Source organism: Sphaerodactylus townsendi, linkage group LG03, assembly GCF_021028975.2.
Source record: "Sphaerodactylus townsendi isolate TG3544 linkage group LG03, MPM_Stown_v2.3, whole genome shotgun sequence".
Taxonomy (NCBI): domain Eukaryota; kingdom Metazoa; phylum Chordata; class Lepidosauria; order Squamata; family Sphaerodactylidae; genus Sphaerodactylus; species Sphaerodactylus townsendi.
In genome coordinates, this window is record NC_059427.1 from 9588806 (window position 1) to 9612983 (window position 24178).

Sequence of the window (24178 nt, forward strand, 5' to 3'; positions counted from 1 at the left end):
GATTTTACAGCTGCATACTCATTTTCCCAGTCTTGGAGTGCAAAAACTTATTCACCCTGGAGTGCCCTGCGGTTTCCTTCACTGCCATTGGACCTTGCATGGATTCATTCCATCCTTTTTTTCCATCAGAGTCACATCCTGACTCATGAATCTCAGCTACCAGAGAAGCCTTTCCTTGGGATATCTCCAAAGACATGCTGTATATTTCCTCCGGCTCACTGTCTCCTTGTGGGGAATACTCCACCTTGACCTTGCTTGGATCCTCATCACCTGAAGGGAAGAAAAACAAACAAATTCTAAAAAAGTCCAATGCAGCCAAAAATAACAGAAAAGTCTAGTAGCATCTCAAAAACGAACAAACAGATTGCAGTCAAAGTTTTTGTGTTGCAAAACCCATAAAAATTGTTATGTCTTTAGTGGGACATGAGACTCTGCTAATTCAGACAGAGTCACTTGACATGGCTGGTGGATCTGCTAACTTCTATGTGATAAGGGTGTTCTTGCATGATTCTCCACATGTGATTGTTTAAAACTGTGGTTGAAATGGGGTGCTGTGTGGTTTCCGGGCTGTATGGCCATGTTCTAGCAGCATTCTCTGTTGACGTTTTGCCTGCATCTGTGGCTGGCATCTTCAGAGGATCTGATGGTAGGAATGGAAAGCAAGTGGAGTATATATACTGTGAGGTCAAAAGGTGAGGCCATCTGAATAGAGTAGCCTGGCATGTGAGTCACAGAGAAGTCTGTAGCATGGGAGTAACAATGAAGATAGCAAGGTCAATAGGTGAATGGATCTGAATAGGAGTATCCTGGTCTTTGTTCCCTTTGATTGCTATAGTCTATAGTTGTCCTGTGTTTGTGTGGAGCTGATTAGTCACTGTCTTGATTCTAGAGTTGTTCAACACTGGCAGCCAAATTCTGTTCATTTTCATGGTTTCTTCCTTCCTGTTGAAATTGTCCATGTGCTTGTGAAATATTCACAGATTTCTGTTTCCACCTCTTTGAGATGGGATGTGCAGAAAAGATCAGCTGTCTCAGGGACTGAGTTTAATGTGTTCTCTTAAGTGCAGGAAGACAGCTTCCCTCTCTTCCTTGCCTCAAGGTGAATGGAAGAAGGATTAAAACTTAGGAGATGCACAAAGAAGAACAGACTGACCGACAGGAGAATGGGAGGGAACAGACCAATATAAGCCGTAGGGCAGTGATGGTGAACCTTTTCGAGACCGAGTACCCAAATTGCAACCCAAAACCCAGATATTTATGGCAAAGTGCAAACGCAGCAATTAAACTGGAATAACCCCCTCGAGCAGGGGCCAGCCTGCTGTAGCCTCCAGCAAGTCCCACATGCGCCGCTCTGCGCCTCTCTAGCATCTCTGCTGCCTCTGCCCTCCGCCCCCCCGGGCAGCAGCCACCTGGAGCACAGGCACCAGGCCCGCTAGCCTCCCTGCTCACTGAAGTGCACGCACATCAAGTCCAGCGGCCCAGGCCAGCCCTCCACATGTGTGTGTGTGGGGGCTGCATTTCCCCATGACACAAACTCCGCGGCATGCGTGCCCACAGAGGGGGGGTTTCTGAGGGCAACCTTCTGGCACTGCGCAAGGCTATACAAGGTTCACCACCACTGCCATAGGGAAAGAACGACCAAAAATCACCAAACCATGTTAGCAGCATCTATAAAGAACCAGTGTATAATGGACACAAAGCACGATGTAAGGTAACATGTAAAGTGATTCACATTCCCATGCACAAAAGAGACAATAAAAGGGGGAAACAGGAGGGAAAAATCCTGACCTGCTAAGATCCTATTAACCAGTGCCTCAGCTGCAAAACCATGTATAACAGAAACCCTAAAACTTTACCAGAGCGCAAGAGTGCCCCTAGAGCACCTGAGATCCTGGATGCTTGGGGTTTTGTTTTGGTTTTGCTGTCAAGTCACAACTGACCTATGGAGACCCTGTAAGGGTCTTCAGGACAAGAGACATTCAGAGGTGGCTTTCCTCCACATCATGCCTGGTGTTTCTTGGAGGTCTCTGCTCCAAATAGTAGCCAGGTCAAGGCTGAGTGTGTATGGCTGGCCTAAGATCACCCAGCAAGTTTGCATGACTATGTGGAGATTCGAACCTGGGTTTCCCAAGTCCTAGTAGTCCAACACTTTAACCACTTCCCCATGCTGGGTCACCATGGAAACCCTTGGGGTTTACATTACCCCATTACCTTCCATTCCACATTCCTCCATTCTGCCAGAATTAAACTGGGGTCCCCAGGGGTTGAGAAGGGGCTAATGACTGCTCCAACATCTTGTTACTGAAAGAAACTCTGGACATGCTCTGAGGACCTTAATACAGCCTTGGTAAAGTATATTTAGCTGAGTCAGATCAACCTTATTGCTTTTATTTGTAAATTTGTGTGCTGTGTTGTTATGTATCTTTCCCCTGTATTTTCCTTTGCTATCTTCCCAACCTTTTTAGAATCCAAACACCTTCCCCCCTTATTTCTTTTATAACAAGTTTTCTTTTTTATAAAACTATCTTGGGGGCTTTGTTTCAAGTCAGTATATCTCTCTGGGATAGTTCTCTTAATCTCTTCCCCAAGCGTTAAGACTGCACAGAAACTATATAGTCTGTTATGCAGAGGCGTTTCTAGGCAAACTGGCGCCCAGGGACAAAACCTGAGTTTGGCGCCCCCCCCCATATGGGCGGCCACCCTCCCACACTACTCCCAAACAATGATTTTTTTGCACCAGCTCACAAAACACCCCCCCCAGCAAAACATACATGGCTCTCTCCCCACCAACTTTCTTTCCTAATTTTATCCTCACACCAACCCTATGAGGTAGGTTGTTAATCTGAGAAACAGCTCCTAGCCAGTGCAAGTGGGTTTTAAACCCTCTCTCGAGGTCACTTCACCTCGGCCACCAGCAGGTGGCACCCCCCCCAGCATTTTACCTCCAACACATAGTTTCCACATATTTTGATGTTGAATATGACATTTGTCATGTTTTTATTGGAAAACATTGGCTCTAACTCAATAAAGGCAGGTTTACTTTTAGAGAGGGGACATGGCTCAGTGGATAAGAGTATCAGCTTTGCATGCAGAAGCGATTCCAGGTTCAATCCTTTGACATTAAAGGAATAGGCAGTGAGTGATGGGAAAGACCTCAGTCTGGGACCCCTGGAGAGCCAACTGCCGGTCTTAGTAGCCAATGCTGACTTTACTGAAAACAGCCAGATTCAGTAGAAGACAGTAGAGCGATAGTTTCATGTGTTCAACTAGATTCATAGAGTTAGAAGAGACCCTAAGGGCCATCAAGTCCAACCCCTGCAATGCAGGAACACATAATCAAAGTAATTCTGACACAGATGGACACATCCAGCCTCTCTAAAAAAATTCCAATGAGGGAGACTCCACCTCACACTCCAAGCAGTAGTGCATTAGTCTCTAGAGCAGCAGAAAAACAAGCTTGCCCTCACCTAACGAACATGACATCCCTTCAAATAGAGTCTCAAGCAACATGTATATCATGTCACCTCTTAAGCAAAGTATACCATTGATGGTATATCCAAACCTTTAAGTATTTTATGTGGATCAGTTGAATTGGAAAATGCACATTTCAAAGGCAATACATATTTTGAATGTGGAAACAAGTTCTACAGAAGGATAAAAACTCCAGCCTCTGGAGAAAAAAGATGAGATTGTGGAGATGGGGGCTGGGAGTGTGTGTGATCAGTTGCTCCCAAAAATACAGCACTGCACCGTGTGATTTGTTAAAAATTTATCTACTTTGTTACCTGTCTCTGTAGGCAGGGCTTAGAGTTCAGGCAAGAACCACTGGGAAAGCAGCCCCACCTCCAGCCTTTCTTAGAAAGGTTGCTCAGGAGAAGGTGGTGCCAGGTTTTATCTCCCTTCTCGCCACAGGATTAGTAAACCTCACTGCTTACCCGGCCAGTTCACACATACCTATTTCTCTGACTCAAAAAAGAGCAGCAATGGCGTAGGGAGGCTGAGCCTCGTATCTAATCTGGAGGAACCGGTTTGATTCCCAGCTCTGTCAGCTTGAGCTGTGGAGGCTTATCTGGGAATTCCAGATTAGCCTGTGCACTCCCACACATGCCAGTTAAGTGACCTTGGGCTAGTCCCAGCTGGAAGCTTCCTCTCAGTTCCCACCCCACCTCAGTTGGTGGTGCTTTGTTGTGAGGGGGGAAGGGCAAGGAGATTTCATCAGCCTTTGAGTCTCCTGCAGGAGAGAAAGGGGGATATAAATCCAAACTCTTTCTTTCTTCTAAAACTGCACAGCTTAGAGAGTGGCAGAGAAGGTGAGGAGGTACAACCCATGAAGAAAAAAAGACTGGACATTTCTGGTTGTTATATAGTTGCTCACTTTTACCAGTCTCCTGACCACCAAAAGGCAGCCATAATGCCCCAGCATAAATAATCCTTTCCTCCCACTTTCTCCCACTGGTAGCTGGGGAGGGAGAGTAACCTCAGAAAAAAAGAGCCCATTCTATGCACAAAAGAAGTAAAACAATCAAATGGAAGGCTTGCAATTTAGTAGGCTGTAGTTGTAAATACCGTGTGTGTATGGGAGTGAGGTGAAAAATAAAAAAATTAAGTGCTAAAACGAAGTGGGACTGCCGTAAACCGAATCAAGATTGTATAATTGGGGAGGGGGGGGAGGATACAATTATGTGGGTAGCAATGGGAAAGGGGAGTGCGCAGGTTCTGCTGCTACAGCCCAAGGAAAGGGAGGGGAGTGCAAAGGTGATTGTGCAAGAGTGCGATTGAAGAGTGCAAAAGTCTCTGCTACAATCAGAGCATTGGCATCAGCCACCTCTGTGATCCTAAATGAGTTTTTACCAGAAGTAGTACTGCAGATTTCCATTCTCATGCCTTCCCCCAGTAAAGCCTCTGCACGCTACTCAGCACTCCACGCTGGAGGAGGAGGCTTCCTTCCATTCACGAAAAAAAGCAGCGAAAAAAGAGCCCCTCTCTACTGGTTTTCTGAATGGAAGGAAAGGAAATCCACCTGTAAATAACTCCTCTTTCTTCAAGTAGGTGGTGCAGGGGACTTGGGAAATGCCAAGCTTCCCCTGCGGCACTCAGCTGAGGGGGGAAGAGGTAGATTGCAGGCAGGATTTAATTTTATAAGTCGCTCATGAGGCAGCTGGGGGGAGGATTGGCAATCTCCCCCCAGCTGCCCCATGAGGCTTGGTAAAAGCTTTTAAAACACCACAAGAAAACTACCTCTCTTTCCCTCTCAGCCGGGCGTGATGGGACTTTGCATTTCAAGCCCCTGCACCAGCTGAGAGGAAAGAGGCCTGGGCTGGGGAAATGCATGGGGAGCACCCGACAATGGCTGGCCTGGCACTTAATGGAGGGGAGTGGGCAGCCTCTGCAGGGAAGGGACTTCTTAAAGGGGAGAAACAGGCTGCCCTTCAACCTCACACTCCCACCTGAAGGGGCCCATTGGCCAACGCCGGGAGACGGAGACTCAAGAGAGAAAATGCCCCCCGAAGCGCTCCCACTCCCATCGCCAGGCTACCTGGGCCTGTACCGGCTGGCTTCCTTCCCTGTGCTGCTGCTGGCCAGGCAGCCGGGAGAAGGCTGTGACCACACACAGAAGGCAAGGCATGCTGGGTTGGAGGGCGAGCTCCCGTCCCCTCCTGCTGCTGTGGGGCTTGCTGGGACTGGGGAGGCGGAGCACCTCAATGCATAGTGGGACTGGGCCAGTGGGCCACCGTACAGAGTGGGTGGGGCTGAGGCAGCCTGAGCCGGCTGCTCCGTAAAGCTTGCCGGTGCTGCTTGCTTGAACTGATGCAGTCTATGGGGGACATTTTGGCGCCCCCCACGTGACTGAAATGGTTGCGCCCGGGGACAAGGGGTACCCCTCGTCCCTAGGCAAATTCGCCACTGCTGTTATGTGTTTTTTTCCAAGGCTTACACCCTGTTACATAGGCCCTTTCCGCACACGCACGGATCCGAGCCTCCGCCAGCATAATTTAGCATGTGAGCGGCTGGCACTTCCCCTTCAGCCGGAGGCCGGTCGCCCCCCTCCACTCACCGTCCCATCCTTCGTTGCTCTGGAGTGCTGCAGGGACCTGCCCACGCTGCCCTCCAACCTCCAGGGGTCGGAGGGCAGAGTGGGCGGGGCTCTGAAGCCCTCCATAGCTACAAAGGACAGGATGGTGAGTGGAGGGGAGGAGGAAAGCAGCGTCTTCCCACCAGTGCTGTTCGCACCGCGCCGATGGGAAGACGGTGCTTTAGAAAAACCTCGCTAGTTTTGCGAAGTTAATAGGAGCGGCTTCACGCCGCTTCACGCCGCTGCTGCCTTGCAGCAACACCTCCTGTGCGAACAGCTGCCCAGGGACAGCGTTTTTGCTGTCCTTGGGCCGCTGTAAATCGCCCATGTGGAAAGGGCCTTAGTTATTGTTCTACTACTGTGCCAAAGGGATACTTTCTCAATGGGTCAGTCTAAGTGTTCTCAGGAGACACCTCAATGGTGGTGGGTTCTTTCCAGGGGATCTTTGCTCCCAGCAAGGAAAGGTAGCTCCCCCCACCCTTCTTCTGTAACACAATTGGTTTTGCTTGCCAAATTGTAGGAAGACACCAGAACACACACACTGTTGAAGGCTTTCATGGCCAGAATCAACTGGCTGTGGTGGGTTTTCTGGGCTGCAATTTCAGCTTTTAATATTTCGCCCACATCTATGGCTGGCATCTTCTGAGGCATGCAATGATAGAGATGGGTTTCTCTCCATGGCACAGTGTGGGGTGTTTTGTGTAACTTGGTATCTGTTTTGTAGGTGGGGCTGAGAGAACCGTGACTAGCCCAGCAGGCTTGACATGTAAGAGCAGGGAAACAAATCCAGTTCACCAGATTAGGGTCCGCTGCTCATGTGGAGAAGTGGGGAATTAAACCTGATTCTCCGGGTTAGAGTCTGCTGCTCTTTAACCACTACACCATGCTGGCTCTTGTACTGAGAGGTATACCATCTTTACATATGAGAGTTCTATTCTTGATTGTCTTAGCTGCAGTCCATCATCATGTATTTATCTAAACCTTTCATAAGAATGTAAGTACAACTATACAGAATCAGACCTCTGGTCCATCATCCTCTTTCCAAAGGAGGGGCATCTATCAGTCACTGAAGAAACCCAAACACAGGATGTAGAAGCAACAGGGCTCCTCAGCTTTCCCTCACCTACAGGTTCATACAGATATACTGCCATTGTATTTGGAGGAGCTGTTTAATCATCAAGGCTAACAGATGTTTTTAAAAATCATCACCAGTGTGTGTCTCCTGACCCTTGTAAGAGAGAAGAAACCAAAAGAAGCTTTCAGGATGTTTCTGTAATTATTAATTTTACAATTAACCAACTTACACTCCTGTGGAGTGCCAGCACAGAGAAAGAAACAGGACTTAGAAACACAGGAGAAATTTGGCAAAGAAGGTTTTCCACATCAACAGTGTGGTCTCTGGTGTGGGCGGTATCCCTAACGCTACCCTGTCCCCTTACCCTATCAGCCCCCCGTCCTCACCAGAGAGGCTTCCTGGAAATTCTTCCCCTTCCTCTGAGTCCTGGACAAAGGTAATTTCTCCTTGTTCCATCTGGGATACAGCTTCTGGTTTGGGAATCACAAATCCTCCTTTGGGATGGAAAGAGAAACAGAAAAATCACAAATAAAATAGCGCCAAGGAAACACGATTCATGATGTCCAGTATAACTGTATTGGTGGGCGGGGGTGAAACCACAAGAAGAAGAGTTGGTTTTTAGATCCTTCTTTTCTCTACCTTTAAGGAGTCTCAGAGAAGCTTGCAATCGCCTTGCCTTCCCTCACACCCCCACAACAGACACCTTGGGAGCAGTGGTAGGATTCAAATAATTTAACAACCGGTTCCAAAAGGACTCAGTGGTGGGATTACAACCATTCTCTGAACTACACAAAAAAATTAGCTACCGGTTCTACCGAATAGATGCGAATAGGCTGAATCCCACCATTGCTTGTCAGGTAGGTGTGGCAGAGAGAGTTCAGAGAAAACTGTGGCTAGCCCAAGTTCACCCAGCAGACTTCATGTGGAGGAGTGTGGAAACAAACTAGTTTGCCAGATTGGAGTCTGCTGCACACATGGAGGAACGGGGAATCAAACCCGGCTCTCCAGAGTAGAGCCCACCACCCTTAACCGCTGCACCATGCTGGCTCTCTCCATGCTGATTCTCTTCTTCGTACTCTCAGAAATTCCACAGATGACAACAGTGTAGACCAAGGATCATATCAAGCCTCTGCTCCCCAAATCAATCACACAAGGCCGAAGCCTTGCTTTAACCATGCATTCTTGCTGTAAGCAGCCATGCTGGTCTGCAGAAGAAGAGCTAGATTTGAGTCCATTAGTACCTTCAAAACCAACAAGATTTTTGGGGGAGAAGCCTGAAGGGAGCGTTGACTCCTGAAAACTTAAACTCTGCTGGTCTCTAAGGTGCTACTGGACTTGAATTTAGCTGAAGGAGGAGGAGGAGGAGGAGTTTGGATTTATATCCCCCCTTTCTCTCCTGCAGGAGACTCAAAGGGGCTGACAATCTCCTTGCCCTTCCCCCCTCACAACAAACACCCTGTGAGGTGGGTGGGGCTGAGAGAGCTCAGAAGAACTGTGACTAGCCCAAGGTCACCCAGCTGGCGTGTGTGGGAGTGTACAGACTAATCAGAATTCCTCAGATAAGCCTCCACAGCTCAGGGGGCAGAGCTGGGAATCAAACCTGGTTCCTCCAGATTAGATACACAAGCTCTTAACCTCCTACGCCACTGAAAAGAGAAGCAGCCAAGTTGCCCCACACCAGGTCATCCCCAGTTCGAAATAAACCTCAGCTGCAGTGTGTGCTGTGCTAGCCTGCGCACTGAAAGCCATCACAATGCTAATGCGCAGGCACTGACTTTAGAGGCGTTAAGAGCCATCTGCTTCCCAGGGTGGGGTAACTGAGTCCTGAGGAATGGGAACATGAGCAACTCACCCTGATGAAATTTTAACAAACAAAACTAGGGACAGCAATCTGCCATGGAGGAGCTCCTATTCGCCAGAATCAGGCGAAGTTCCTTAATCTCAATTCGTCCCCATCTTTTGCTTCCTTTTTGAAAACAGACCAATTCCTTTAAGATTTTGGGAGCTTCACTCATCTTTCTTCAGCCACTGGTTTCTCTTTTAGTGGGGTTGGCAAATCCTGAATTTCCTTCACAATGGCCAGCTCTGAACTTCAGCAGTGATACTGGAGCTTGAACCATGCATATGTAAAGCCAGAACTCTGTCGCCCTTTTGAAGCAGGTTTCCTATCAACGTTCCCTGTAAGCTGCGCAGACCCCATATTGGTGCTGTGGAGATTGGGTGGCCGCCAGCAGGGCGGGGGAGCTCTTGCAGGCAGTTCAATTCCGCGCAGAGGCAGAGAACTTCTGCGCAGTTCCCTACCATGATTAAAGGGACTACTGTTTCCTATTAAACTGTGTGTCCCTTCACAGAGCAGAATACATAAGGCTCATAAGTCAAAGTCTCCCTCTCTGCATAACCAGTTAAGATTGTACTGGGTTGTACAGAGGTGCTCTGAGTGGCCGTTCCTCAACTATACAATTTGCTCTTGGTAGATTTTTAATCAGCACCTTTGGAATTCTGACACAGGGTGATTACTGCAACCACAAAATGGCTGCCATCGGAGGTGCGGCCAATGACAAAATGGCTGCTGTGGGAGGTAAACCGACCATAAATTTGTCAGGGATAGAGGTTATTCATAACTATAATAGGAATCCTTCAATATTTCAGGCAGAAGCTGTGTTTTTTATAATGAGCTTATTGTTTTACAATATTTTCTTCCTACACACCGCTTATCTTCACTGGTGCAGTGAAGACCCTTGTGCTGTGGTGGCTGCTGCTGCAAAACTACTGCGCGCCTACTTACAGGAGGTGCCTACCGTGATCACATTCAGCCTGTATTGCGCCAGCTGCATTGGCTCCCAGTGGAGTTCCAGATCATCCACAAGGTATGGGTATTAACCTTTAAGGCTTTGCGCGGCCTGGGGCCCTCGTACCTTTGGGACCGCCTTACCCCATATGCGCTCAGCAGAGGCCAATTTACTGGTGGTCCCCGGCCCCTCAATGATACGGCTGGCCTCCACCCGGGCCAGGACCTTTACGGCCCTGGCCCCAGCCTGGTGGAACGCTCTCCCACCATCTGTCTGGGCCCTGCGGGATCTTGGAGAGTTCCGCAGGGCCTGTAAGACCGAATTGTTCCACCGGTGCCTTTGGGGAGGCCGGCCGCTGATAGTATGCGCCCCTCCTGCCCCTCCCTATTACCACTCTGGGAGCTACAACATCTATACCGCCCCCCTCTCCGGGAGGGGGTTCTTATTAATAGTTTAATGTTGGACGCCATATGGTTTATGGTTTATACGAAACGCTGTAATTTTATGTAATTTTATGCAATTTCTATATTTAATAATGTTATTGATTTTAAATGATATTGTTATTGCCATATTGTCGATAATATTTGTTGTTCACTGCCCAGAGCCCTTAGGGGATGGGGCAGTTTTATAAATACAATTATAAATAAACAAATAAATAAATAAAACCAGTTTTTTAAGAACCACAACCAATCAGATCGCCAATGGCTATGGGCAAAAGCTCCACCTGGCTGCACCCACTTTCTAAAACCACTTGACCGGCACCAGAAAAAGTGTCAAGGGTGCCACGCTGGGGACGACTGGCCTAGCTCTAAGAGAAGTGGATAGCCTGCCTGGGTTCTGCCTCTGTGAACCCACTGCTTGTGAAAGCTTGCGCGGTTGAAGGTTGTTCTGTATTTTTTAAAATTCACACACCCAGAAAAGTAGCCTGTCAGGGAGAAGGCAAAGCTAGTTTTCTAGCTGGAGGGAACTATTTCCTACAGAGGAGCATTCAGTCATTTGAGAGCCCACCGAGGAGGTTATGAAATAATAGCTGAGATCTGGAGAAGCAAGCTGAAGAGAGCTACACAGCGGAGGAACAGGAACCCCAAATATCTCTAACTAGATAATTTTCAAAAAGGAAATTTATACATTTTTAATTTGTTGATTTGGGAAATGAAGAGGCCGCTACTCCTGCGTCCTGCTTTTGTAATCAGTAGAAACCCCTTTTCGGTTTAGCCACTGGCTCAGACAATGTCAAAATGACACTTTCGTTCCAGGCAAGGACCTACAGACATTTTTTTGACAAATCAACCGGCTCACAGATGATCTAACTGACCGACTCAAAATATATACACAGACTGTGAAACTTCATCGAAAGGGCATTCTTTTCTGAAAGGGTCCAGGTGGTTAGGAACAGAACTTTTCAAAAAGCCACGACAGAAGGAAGGGCTAAGGTATGTATTTTCTTCTTCATCAGAACAGTCCAGAGATCTCCAATATAGTGCCCACTGGCACCACAGAGACAGCAAAAACGTTCCCTAGTACCTGCCAAGTGTTTTTTGAAACTGGGTGGGGCCAGGTGGTGCTTTTGGAGGTTCAGCCATTGGAAATTTGATTGGCGATGCAGATTTTCAAAAATGTTACTTCGCCAGCAGCTGCCACCACAGCACAAGGTTCACTGTGTGATTGAAAATATGCATTCGGTGGTTTACTCCATCATCTGCAGCAACCATTTTCGGACACAAGAGCCCCAAATAAACATAAATTAACATTCAATCTTTATCAGCATTTTGAAACGTACAGGTCTGACTGAATTGCTCTTTGTTTCAGCTGCCTGTTGTTCTTACTGACAGAAGGGTAATCCAGTAAAGGAATTCTCTGCTTGCTTTGGCACAAGCAGTGAAGAACAGAGTGTATGAAATGCTTTCTGCTGAGACTCAAATATGCCCCTTTCTGGTTTCTAATCACAAAGGCTGATTCCGCATGGGCCAAAAACAGCAGTGTGAAAATGGTGTGAAAACAGTATAAACCCTTTTACACCGTTTTAAACCCTTTTACACCATTTTCACACCGTTTTCACACTGCTGTTTTTGGCCCATGCGGAATCAGCCAAAGTGTTTGTGTGTGTGGGGATACCTACCTAAGTTGCTGACATCCTCTGAGTTCTCCTGCATGACTTCCCAGTGCATGGTTCCTTGGCTGGAGTTCAACATGGCACAGTCAACGTTGTCCAAAGACACCATCACCTCATTCAAATTCACAGCTGCCTGAAACAAGAAAGCATCTCCCATTCAGCTCCCGCTACTGCCCTGTTTTAAAATAACCCCCCACCCCCCGTTACATTGTGCTCAAACTGGTTTTCGTCAGCCTATCTCAGGGTGGAGTAAGCAGAATTTTCACCACAGAGATACCAAGCAATAGAGTGATGTCACTCTGCTGTCATAGTACATCACGGTCAATATTAGATTTCAGTTTTTTCTGGAAATTGGTCTTTATTGACAGAGTTACTGACTCCATGTTGGAAAATGCCTGGAGATACAGGGGTGGAGCTCAAAGGGTATAATGCCACATAATGCACCCCCAGAGCCGCCATTTTCTACAGGGGAGATGATCCTTGTAGTGTGGAGATCAGTTGTAATCCCTGAAGATATCCAGGCCCCACCTGGTGGTTACTATCAAGTTTATTGAGGGTTATAGTACAGTAATTAGGGGAAAAAACATAAATCCAAACCGTACTAATGACAACTAAGGTAATTAGCGTCTATGTTTTTGTTCGTAACATTTATAAAAACCACAACCTAACCAGAATAAAGTCACAACAGCAGCATTACATACAAAGTGAGCTTGTAAAAAAATCTTACCTCCAAAGGTCTGTAGTTCGTAAACAACTTGAAACTTGTTATCAACAGAACTCAATGTAAAATAACAACACAGATTTCAGCAGACGTTCATTAGATGACAGTGGATGTTTTATGAACTCTCCAGCACTGCCTTGTTTCACGTAGTAAGTTTTACACTTCCTCAGAAATCTTCTTCAGTGCTCTTGAAGTATTCTTATGATTTTAAATGTCAACCATACTCTTAAACCTACGTATTAGCAACGGGTGGTCTGCCCAGCGATGAACGTCCATTCCATAAGGGGCAGATTCTTGAATGTGCACACGTTTCCCTCTCCAGAACTCCCTGTGAGGTAGATCAGATATGCCCCTTGGCTTACCAAACCTCTTTAAGTGCAACTTTCCTTTTGTCTTTGCTGAAAAAGCAAAGATCTGTTGTGTGCCCTCAGCTCACTGCAGCTTTGCTTGCCCTCCCGCCTTCTCCCATCTTCCCTTGCCCACCTAACAGCAGTTCCTCCCAGCAGAGAAGCCTGAAATGTGTTCTTTTTTTTAAAAAGAGAAAAAAGTGGCTGGTAGTAAGACAAGTGGCAGGTAAGGGAAATGGAAGTTGGCTTGGCTAGGGAAGCTTCACAACGGGAAATTCCCCGGTTAGCGCTGAGAATTACGGAAAAAACCAGCTCTGAAGAAAAGAGCCACTGGGTAAGCCCTGCATGGTTAATAGGTCTAAGAACTGCCCAAGAGGCTTCCCGTGATTCAAAAAGGTCTGCTTCAGTTTCAAGTTGTTTATAAACTACACACCTTTAAGTGTTATCATGAAAGCAAGCCTGGAAGAGCCAATGCTTGTTTCAGTAAAACCTGGGTTCTTTTCTCCAATAACTCCAACTAGCCGAGGTCTCAACGATTTTTATTGAAAAACAGAAATCAAAGAAATAAAACATGATTGCGGTTAAGGGATTGCTTAGGTGGCTATGTCCCTTTTGGTTCCTTGTCCCCATTCTGGGAACCCATGGCCAGAGATGTTTCTCTGACCACGTCTCAAGATGGAATTCCAAAACCTTTGTTTTCCCCTTCTCAGGAAAACTCTGTTCAGGCCACGGGGTAACTTAGGCCTTTGAAGTTTCATCCTGGCACCTCTGCATAGTTTCCTGTCCTCCCTCCAGGATATCAAAAGGCAAAGATGCTTTTCACAGTCATATGTTACTTTGCTAGTTTTACAGTACTATTCCATCACAGGTGTAAATTTTTTTACTAACTATCTTTGTATATAATGCTACCCTTGTGACTTTATTCTGGTTGGGTTGCCTGTAACTGTGATTATCTTCACAAATGTCACAAACAAATATATACACTAATTATCTTAGCCATCATTGTTACAGTTGTTTGTTTGGATTTATATTCTTTCCCCTCTGGTTGTTGGTACCCTGTTTGTTACTGTGTTTTTATAGGGCTCCAGGAGCTATGTAACTGTCTTAGATTGGAGAAGAAGTGAGGTGTAGTGAAGGTCAGGGAAAGACTGGTGAGACCTAGGTTCGAATTTTCACTCAGGCATGGAACTCACTTGGTGGACTTGGGCCAGTCAGCCCAACCTACCTCAAAGGGTTTCTGTCAGGATAAAAATGGAGGGCAGCACCACAATACAGTGTATCCCAAGCTCCAAAGGCAGGATAACAATCTAGCAAATGGACAGGTTGGCATGATATACTTACCTCATCAAGTTCACCTTCAGTCAAGTCTTTGTCTTCAGGGGTCAGCACTGAGCTAGGATGGCTTGTGGACATTATTCCACTGGCTGTGAGGAGACAGAAAAGAGGAGGAGATTTCAGAAGGGATTTGTGCAGTTTCTTCAACCCCTAAAGTTAAGCCACCATCTCTACCTCCCACAAACTCAAATACTATTCTAACACTCAGATAGCTAATAAAATGTTATCTCTGCCATCTGGACTCCAAGTATATATAATGTGTTTAAGTTATGTCATATCACAGCTGACTTAGTGACAGCCTTCGAAACAGAAGATAAACAGAGGTGGTTTGCCATTGCCTGCCTCTGCATAGCGACCCTGGAATTCCTTGGTGGTCTCCCATCCAAGCACTAACCGGGCACGACCCTGCTCAGCTTCTGAGATCTGAAATCATCAGGCCATCCAGATCAGGGTAGTATATTCACTGCTACCTGTTAAAACAGTATGAATCATCAATTTATTTATTCCCATGACTGAGGGTTCAACTATATATTCCAAGTTTTGATGTCAGGATTAATTTGTCAAGGAGCGTGTGGATGGGTAATTTCATTTTTATTTATATTTACTGAAATTACGTTATGTTATTTATTTTTAGATTTCTACTCTGCCCTTTCCCAATTAAGCCTGGTTCAGGGCAACTCAGGGCGGTTATATCAATACACCAGAATAACAGAATAGGTTATATCAATACACCAGAATAGGTTATATCAATACACCAGAATAACAGAATACACCAGAGAGAACAGAGACAAAGAGGGTAAGCCAAGACATCAGGCCAAGTGGCCTTGATCGCTGCAGAGGATTCTGGGAAATGATCACCACAGAGTTCTAGCTGACCCCAAGAAACCTCACTGTCACCTGTTGTGAGCTGAGACAGCGCTCAGACCATATCTAGCTGCTCATTACGCTTCAAGAAACCCATCATAAGCTTTTATGGGTGCAAGGCCATTTCGACTGTGGATTTTGGAACTCCCTGTCCCAGAAAACCTGTCTTGTCCTCCTCATTTCTGGCCTTCCGTATATCTGTTAAAGCAATTTGGTTCCAGCAGGTATTTGGCAGTTGGCGAACTGAAACGATCTCCTGGCATGGTGTAGATTGAGACACTCCATTTCTGCTGGTTGCTGGTTTTACTGCTGTGGTTAATACATTACAACACTTGTCAGGCACCAGGGCACTGTGTTACTGATCGCAGAATTGAGCGGTGCTACTCAGAGTAGACAAGTGGTCTTGTACAGCAAACCCCCACCTTCATGAAGAAAAACTCCACACAGCTGTTTCATTCAAAAGAAGGCTTTTACCATTGAGTTGCTCTATGTACAAGATACTACATACAACATAGAATAAGCAGGAATATTAAGCAGTCCAACAAAGTGCTTCGCCGTGCACTTGTTTCCCTAAGGAACACAGACACAGTACAATACAGTTGCTTATATACATGGTTCCACCAATCATTGTAAAGGTCACTTGCATCTGGTTAGAACCGGTTCTCTAGCTGTCAGATCATTCCTTTCTTGCTGACTCATACCTCTGCTGGATAGGATATGATCACCATGATCTAACTGTCATGACGATTACCTCAATGAATGCTTACCGAGCAAACAGAGATCCCCCTCTGCTTTCTCCCTGGCCCCCATGTAGTTCTGTCTCTGAAGAACCTTCTTGGTTTCTGGCCTCACATCTGCCTCCTCCAATGGAACCTGAAAGAGCAACAATTCTGCAACTCAGGAGAAAGAGGCATGGATCGGCGCCAGGACTATGTGTGAGGATCCCCACTGTGTTCCCTCAGAGTCTGCTGGGTGGGTGGGTGGGTGGGGGCACCTTTGATGATGCTGACTATGGCTGAAAGAGCAGCATTCTTCAGCACCAACAAGAACATACCATACCCTTGGGCCAAGAAACATAATTCTGGAACATGTTTAGAATCCCATACCCTTCTGGTCACCCATCTCAGAAAAAAACACTGCAGTGTGGGAAAAGGTGCGGAAAAGGGTGACCAAAGTGATACAAGGTTATCTCCCTGGGCCGCCATGTTGGTATAGTGGTTCAAAGCAGATGGACTCTAATCTGGAGAGCCAGGTTTCATGCCCTACGCCTCCACCTGAGTAGTGGAGTCTTATCTGGTGAATCAGATTTGTTTCTCCACTCTACATTCCTACTGGGTGACCTGGGGCTAGTCACAGTTCTCTCAGAACTCTCTCAGCCCCACCTACCTCACGAGGTGTCTGTTGTGGGGAGAGGAAGGGAAGGAGTTTGTAAGCTCCTTCTCCTTACAGGAGAGAAAGGGAATATAAATCCAAACTCTTCTTCCTTTTCTATGAGGAAACAGTTTGGAGTTTTGTTAGTTCAAATACATATGATCAGAGGTGGGATCTCACAGGTTCCCGAGAGTAGGTTGCTAATTATTTGTGTGTGCCGAGAGGGGGTTACTAATTGGTGATTTTGCCACGTGATTTTTGCCTTAGTTACACCCCTCCTCTCAGCAGTAGTGCGCAGAACTTGAAGTAGTCTAGCAGGAGATGCACCGGCATGCGTGGCAGCCTGCGCCTATGTGCATTCGTTTCCTGCTCAAGGACTGGCGCAGCAGCTGCGTCCTTGCCACAGCCCCGCCCAGGAATGCCCCACCACCGGAATGCCCGGCCACACCTCCGGAATGCTCTGCACAGCCCCATTGGCGCTACGCCACAGTTTGAATCCCACCACCATGGGAACCTGTTACTAAAATTTTTGGATCCCACCACTGCATATGATCCTGAGGAGAAAGGTTTGTTTTTTAAAAAAAGCATCCGTCTTCCATAATGCCAGAATCCAGGGGCATTCAATTTAGTTGATAGGACATAGAACCAGGACAGAGAAACAGAAGGTAGTTGTTTGCATGATTAACTGACTGATGATAGTGATGATCACAACCTTAAATGGTTTTCAAAGAGGGCTGGACTAATTATCAAGGAGGATCAGAGAGCCAATATGTGGTTAGTATTGATGGATTAAGATCTGGGAGACACTGATTCAAATCCCCACTCTGCCATGGAAGCTTGCTGGGTAACGTTGGGTTAGCTGATCTCGCCCAGCCTGAGTGGCATTCAAAAGATCCCAGGCATTCAAACCAGGGCATCACCATCTAAATGGATCAGGTGAAAGAACTCTGCCTACAACTCTGCCGATCAAGTAAACAATACTGGACCAGGGATCTGATCCAGTATAAGGAAGATCCATACGTTTGTGACTAAAAAGAACTTCCATGTTCCAAGGCAGTCTATGCCCACCCTTTCCCCAGCAACTTGCATTCTAACAACAAGGCAAAGTTGCTTCCTACATGCTTGCTTCTGAGTTTCCTGGAGAAATATGCCTAGGCATCACTGGAAGGTGGGGAAGGATATGGATGATCCCACACCCACGTGGATCTCTGGCCCGGATAAGAATGGTGCCAAAGTGACTGGATCCTACCTGAATTTGATTCAGAGCAATTCCTTCTGCACATTTACTTAGAACTAAATCCCACAAAGCTCAACAGAACTTAATAGGATCTAATAAGTGGGTTATAGGATTGCCAGCTATGTGGAAGATTTTGGGGGGGGGGGTGAAATTAAGTAAGGGCAAGCACCATAAACACTACAATGCTCCAGGAATCCCGCCTTCCTTCCCACAAAAAAATGTCCATGCGGAAGACCAAAGGGACTGAGCAAATTCCTATAACATCATGGACAATTATTAGCAGTGCATGGTGGTGGATAGTCACTCCATTATGGACCACTTATCAGCCCCTGCCAGCATGGTCAATTGGCCATGATGGCAGAGGCTGATGGGAATTGTAGTCCATAACATCTGGAGTGGCAAAGGTTCACCACCACTGCCACAGCATTTATGACAGAGGAAAAGAAAGGGTGATTGCCCACAGTGGGCCGGAAACTGGCAAACCTGGGGTGTTGCAATCTTAATTCTGTAGAAGGACAGGACAAAAATCTGCTGTCAGGACAAAAATCTGACAGACATAACACTGAGAGATTGGGAAAGCTCTGCAAAGCTGACGTATTTCTTCCCCATCCTGTCTCCTTTGTGCACATACTAATTCGCTTTACTGGAGCTAATTGTGTTGTAGTGTTACATCCGCAGAAAATTGACGACTAATTGTAGTTCACTCAAACCAGAACTTATGACCAACTGTGGTTCACTCAAAGCAGAACTGATGACTAATTGTGGTTAGCTCAAAGCAGAACTGGTGACTAACTGTGTTTTGCTCAAACCAGAATTTGCAGACTGTCTCTCCCTGTGACCAGTGGTATTTACCACATTTATAGATTACCATATTTGTTTAGGCTCAAGGCAGATGCAGAGAGAAGTGCTGCCTCACAACTACCCTGTTTCCCTGAATATAAGACATCCCCAAAAAATAAGACGTAGTAGAGGTTTTGCTGAGGTGTGAAATATAAGGCATCCCCCGAAAGAAAGACGTAGCAAAGTTTTTGTTTGGAAGCACGCCCGATGAACGGAACACAGAAAAATAAGACATCCCCTGAAAATAAGACATAGCGCATCTTTGGGAGCAAAAGTTAATATAAGACACTGCCTTATATTCGGGGAAACACGGTACCATCCAGAAAAAGAATTGATGAAGGAGATATGGGAGGAAGGAGAGACATATATGAGCCCAACATGGACTGAATACCAGTGAGGAGAAGGGGAACATTGCGCATGCGTAAGACCAGGATGGGAAAATCTAATATACTGAAGAAAGGGAGATGTGTGACAAAATGTGATCCAAGAGAGTCATTAAGGTGGGAAAGAGATTTGGATTTGTGATCATCCTTGATTTAATAGGTTTTGTATTACTATTGGTGAATCTATGGCAGAGGCTGACCTTAGTGGCTGAACCATAAAATACATTATCCTCATGTCACACATCCTGATATTTTTCAAACCTTACCTGCCATTCCCAGGACTTGGCCTCTTGAGGATTCTTCAGGAACTCTTCTGCCAATGTTGAAATGCCAGCCTCTAAGTCCCTGGCTCTGATCTTGCTCTGGATTTCCTGGGGCAAAATGGCCAGGAACTGCTCCAGGATTAGCAGCTCCAAGATCTGCTCCTTCGAGTGCCTCTCTGGCTTCAGCCACAGGTGGCAAAGCTCCCGGAGCTGGTTGTAAACCCGCCGTGGGTCCTCCACCTCCCGATAGCGGAACTGCCGGAAATGCTGCCGCAGGGCTTCCATGCAGCCAGCTTCCCTACGCAAGATGGCTGCCCTCACTTTCCCATAATCCTCTCTGTCTCTGGCCTCTAGGCTGCTAAAGGCCTGATGGGCTTCTCCACTCAGTGCTGGTAGGAGCCGGGTTGCCCATTCTTCCCTGGGCCACTGACAGGCCTCGGCCACTTGTTCAAAGGAGGCCAGGAAGGCCTTGGCGTCATCCCAGGGCCCAAGTTTTATCAGCTGTGGGTTTCCCCATCCTAAACAATGGGAATCCAGAGCTTTCAGGAACTCTTGACGCTGGGCTGCCCGTTGCTGAGACAACCTATCATCTGGTTGTCGTTCACCTTTTTGCGAGGCCACCTGTCTTGGGAGTTCCTTTAAGCACGTTTCATTGACAGTTTGGGGAACCTCCCTTGTGGTTTTGACTCTCTCCTCCATTTTTAAACCTAACTCCTTCCCCTTCAGTTTTCAACAGGCCAACCTGGGCAGCTGGTTGTTTTGACCCTTGCTGGGCCTCAGTTTGCAGCTACTGAAAGGCAAGCTCAGCAAGCTGTTCCTACAGCATCTTGTTGGGACATGGGTCTTGATGGCTTCTTCTCAGAGGGCATCACCTACCAGTATGTCCAAATTGCAAGCAGGATTGCATCCTGTAGGAAAGACAAAGAGACAGAAGACTGTGGAAAGGATAAGTAGCTTACAGTGGAACCTCGGTAATCACCGGGAATCCATCCAGTGGCGCTCGGCAAACTCTGAAACGGCGTAAACTGAGGCTACGCCATTTGCAAATTTACGCAAAGAGCATAGGCAAACACCAAGGCACCCCACGACAACCGAGGAAGATAAAACAGCCGGGCGCAACCGACGAACACCGAAACCGGCATAAACCGAAGGCAGAGATTACTGAGATTCCACTGTATTTTTTTAAAAAACCTTGGTGAAGGCTGATGTGTCCCTAATTATTATCTACAACAGTGGTTACCAACCTGGGGCACGCATACTCCCAGGTGGATGTACCAGAGTGTTTGGAGGTACCTGAAAAAACGATGTAATGGATTTGCTAATATGGGGGTACAATTTTAGGGAAATTGGTTGCCAAGGGGTACCCAAGTGAAAAAGCCATTGGGAACCACTGGTCTACAACAACAGGCTCCAGCTCCTCAAGGAATTGGGGTGCGGGATGATGACAATCCCTATGCATACCCAACCCGCCACAAATATCCAAGCCAGAGATGTCAAACATGCAGCCTGGAGGCTGCATCCAGTTTCTTGGAGGGGTTTATCAGGGCCACCCCCCACCCCTGCTCCTTATCTGTGGGTTCACTAGTCCAGGCACCCAATTATCAAGAAGACTTATAAGTAACTGGGGTTTCTTCAGTCTGTATGCAGTTCTGTTCCCCCCAGTGGTGCACGGGAGGGGGGCATAGGGGGCTCAAGACCTAGATGCCACTTGCCTAGGTCATGTTGGGGGCACATTTGGCTGGCAGGTCCATCCCCCTCCCCCCACTTGTCCTGCCCTGCTCACTTGGTTGGCCACCACTCACCTCTGGAAGCAGCCATTTTTGATTTGGCTCAGTGACTTGTGGCAGCCATTTTGGAGTAAACCCGCTTTCAAAATTCTGAAGTTGCTCATAGCCTCAAAAGTTTAGGTGCCCGTGGGTTAGAAAGCTGATCTAGTGCTAGGGAGATCTGGGTGCAAACCTCCTATTCTTGCCATAAGGTGTAGCTTTGTGCCAGTCACTCCCTCTCACACCGTTTTTGTTAAGATAAACTTGGCAGGAGGGTTAAATCTGGAATATATTTCATTCTCATTTCTAAAAAGATCTCTGTCGCCCAACTAGCATATGTTCAAGGGAAACCACAAAAAAAACCATTTATTCAGGTGATGTTAACTTATGGAACTCACAGGTACTGCCACAAGTAAATGATATTATTTATTTATTTATTTTATTGGATTTTTATACCGCCCCATCCCCAGAGGGGATCAGTCTAAATTGCTTAAAAAAACAGTCATGGATAGCAGATCTATCAATGGCTAGTAGCAGTGATTGTTACATACATACAGGCACCTGTGCCTATCTGTGCCCTCACCTGTAAGGCCCAGGCTAACCTGATCTCCTCAGATCTTGGAAGCTAAGCAGGGTCAGTCCTGGTGAGTACTTGGATAAGAGATCACTGAGAAGACCAGGGTCCCTAAACAGAGTTCTCCCAGAATTACAGTTTCCCTGGATAGAACAGTCATTTTTGGGGATGAACTGTGTCACATGATACCCCACTGAGGTCCCCTTCCCCCCCATATCCTGCCCTCCCCAGGATCCCCCCCCACCTCCCAACCTCCAAGAATTTCACAACCCAGACCTGGCAACTCTGAATTCTGCCTGTGCCCCTGAGCAAGTGCAGAGTGTGATTCTCTCCTGCACAGAAGACCATATCAGGAATGACCAGGCTGCCTGGGGTTGGAGACATTGCGTCCAGCACCTAACAAATTGTAAAAATAAACTAAATCAAGCGGTGCACAAATCGAAGCCCCTGCCTGGGTGAAGGCGGGTGGGGGCATGACTGGCAGCACCCCTTTCTCCATAGCAACTTTTCCCTTCTGCCAGCCAACCCCCCCTCCCCCCGCAGCACCTTCCTGTAGGCAAAAATCTTCCCCTTTAAACCTCACCTTCGCTTCACAGCCATCCAAGGCAAGGGTGCCCCCTCCCAACGAAGCAGGAAAGAGCCGGGCTGGGTCCGGGGGAAGACGGAGGACTCCTCGCCCGCCAGCCCCGCCTCCCTTCTCAAATGTCCCCAGGTCCTCCAGCTTTAACCCTTTGGACGCCTCCCCCATCCCCGGAAAGGAAGCCCTTTGCAAGCTGCATCACAATGTTTCAGGGCCGCTCCTCCTCCTCCTTGGCAACTGCAAGCCCCGTTGACCCCCCCACGGGGTTGAGTCGCCAGGAAAGCGTGCACGGGGAAGCACCGGGCTTGCAAAGGGTGCGGGGGAGGGGGTGGATGCCCGGAAGGACCCCAAGATGCAGGACAGAGAGTAATACACGCCCTCCTGTTTCCGGTCCCCTTTCGACACGAGGAAGAAGTCACCAGAGGAGGAGCGCTGGAGAGTCGCGTGTTGTCGTACGTGCAAACGACGGACACGCTTGTGGCATGAGATGCGTGTAGCTTGCGCCTCTCCCTCGCTGCCAGGGAAGGCTTCGCTCTATCATTTGCGGCCTTTCCTCATTGCTTTGGGAGAAAACGATGCTAAAATACTGTGATGGAATAATACTGTAAAATCTAGCAGCGTCATACCTACATGGTAAAAAGGGTCTTTGATCAAATGGTCTTTGATCCACCGAATGGGGAAACCAAAAGGCCATGGAAATGTACCCAGGATAGGAAGATGCCCAAATAAGGCACTTCAAAGGTTTTGGAAACCTCATGGCGAGCGGGAGAAGTTTTCTTGGAGAATAAGGGAACAAAGCCTAGGTGACTCTATTTGTTATTAGAATCGTGTTTTCCAGATATTAGGAACTGTTACTCCCTCCTTATCAGTCTCTACCAGCGAGAAAGCCAGTTAGAATCCAGTAAGTCTATCCAATTTATATTGGACAGAGGCCGATGGGAATCTGTAGTTCCTGAACATCTGGAGAGCCAACAGGTCTTTTCCTACCCTGGCTAAGAGAAGCACCTCTTGACTGGAGGTCCCAAGAGATCCACAAGAAGCATTCAGCTGGTCAGTTTCTCTAAATGCATTTATGTTTTATTTCTTTGTTTTGAACTTTTACAATAATTCTTTGAGAAATCAGCTGGTCTGGAGTTTAATAGGAGGGAAAAGAACCCGAGATTGAGGTGAGATAAGAGTGGCTCTCCCAAGCTTAATCTCAGCCTCAGTCGTCATAAATACCCTCTGGAGATGCCAGCCACACATGCAGGCGAAACGTCTGGGCTGGAGAAAATGCTACTAGAGCACGGCCGTGCAGCCCGGAAACCACACAACAGCCCCGATGCTAAAATCCCCTACAGACGTCAGAGCAGAATGTGTACAATGCGATGGTCCAAGAGAGCATTTTAATAAAAGGAATTTAAGCAAAAAGGGGCTCTAGTTTGTCCCGCTGTTATTTTCATTGTTTTCTTGTGTTTGTAATTCAGTGTTTTCATAGGGTTGCCAACCTGCAAGTGAGGCCAGGAAATCTCCCTCTCAGAATTGACAACTGTGATGGAATAGTACTGTAAAACTAGCAAAATCACACATGACTGTGAAAAGCATCTTTGCCTTTTGATCTCCTGGAGCGAGGGCAGGAAACTATGCAGAGGTGCCAGGATGAAACTTCAAAGGCCTAAGTTACCTCATGGCCTGAACAGAGTTTTCCTGGGAAGGGAAAAACAAAGGTTTTGGAATTCCATCCTGAGCCGTGGTCAGAGAAGGATCTCTGGGCCATGGGTTCCCGGACTGGGGACAAAGAACCAAAAAGGGATATGACCACCTGGGCCAATCCCTTTAACTGCATCTTAAGTTTTATTTCTTTATTT

At 47.1% G+C, this 24178-nt stretch overlaps 1 protein-coding gene across 1 annotated transcript; it reads right to left on the minus strand.

Annotated features, from left to right (window-relative positions):
- Positions 1–4: 4 nt before the first annotated feature.
- Positions 5–22475, minus strand: LOC125429911 (zinc finger protein 202-like). The gene is made up of 7 exons (XM_048491495.1): positions 22335–22475; positions 19415–20319; positions 16085–16190; positions 14460–14542; positions 12057–12183; positions 7535–7642; positions 5–270 (listed from the first exon to the last, which is right to left on the minus strand). The coding sequence occupies exons 2-7, from the start codon at positions 20108–20110 to the stop codon at positions 5–7; spliced, it is 1386 nt and encodes a 461-aa protein (XP_048347452.1). The 5' UTR covers positions 20111–20319; positions 22335–22475.
- Positions 22476–24178: the final 1703 nt, after the last annotated feature.

Bases quoted from the DNA above. Each gene is read 5' to 3' on its own strand.
- LOC125429911 (XM_048491495.1), bottom strand. From the start codon at position 20,110: ATGGAGGAGAGAGTCAAAACCACAAGGGAGGTTCCCCAAACTGTCAAT. The intron at 7,643-12,056 runs GTAGGTATCCCC...TCCATCCCAAAG, and splicing joins AGAGGATGTCAGCAACTTAG to GAGGATTTGTGATTCCCAAA. The intron at 271-7,534 runs GTGAGGACGGGG...TCTTCCCTTCAG, and splicing joins ATTTCCAGGAAGCCTCTCTG to GTGATGAGGATCCAAGCAAG.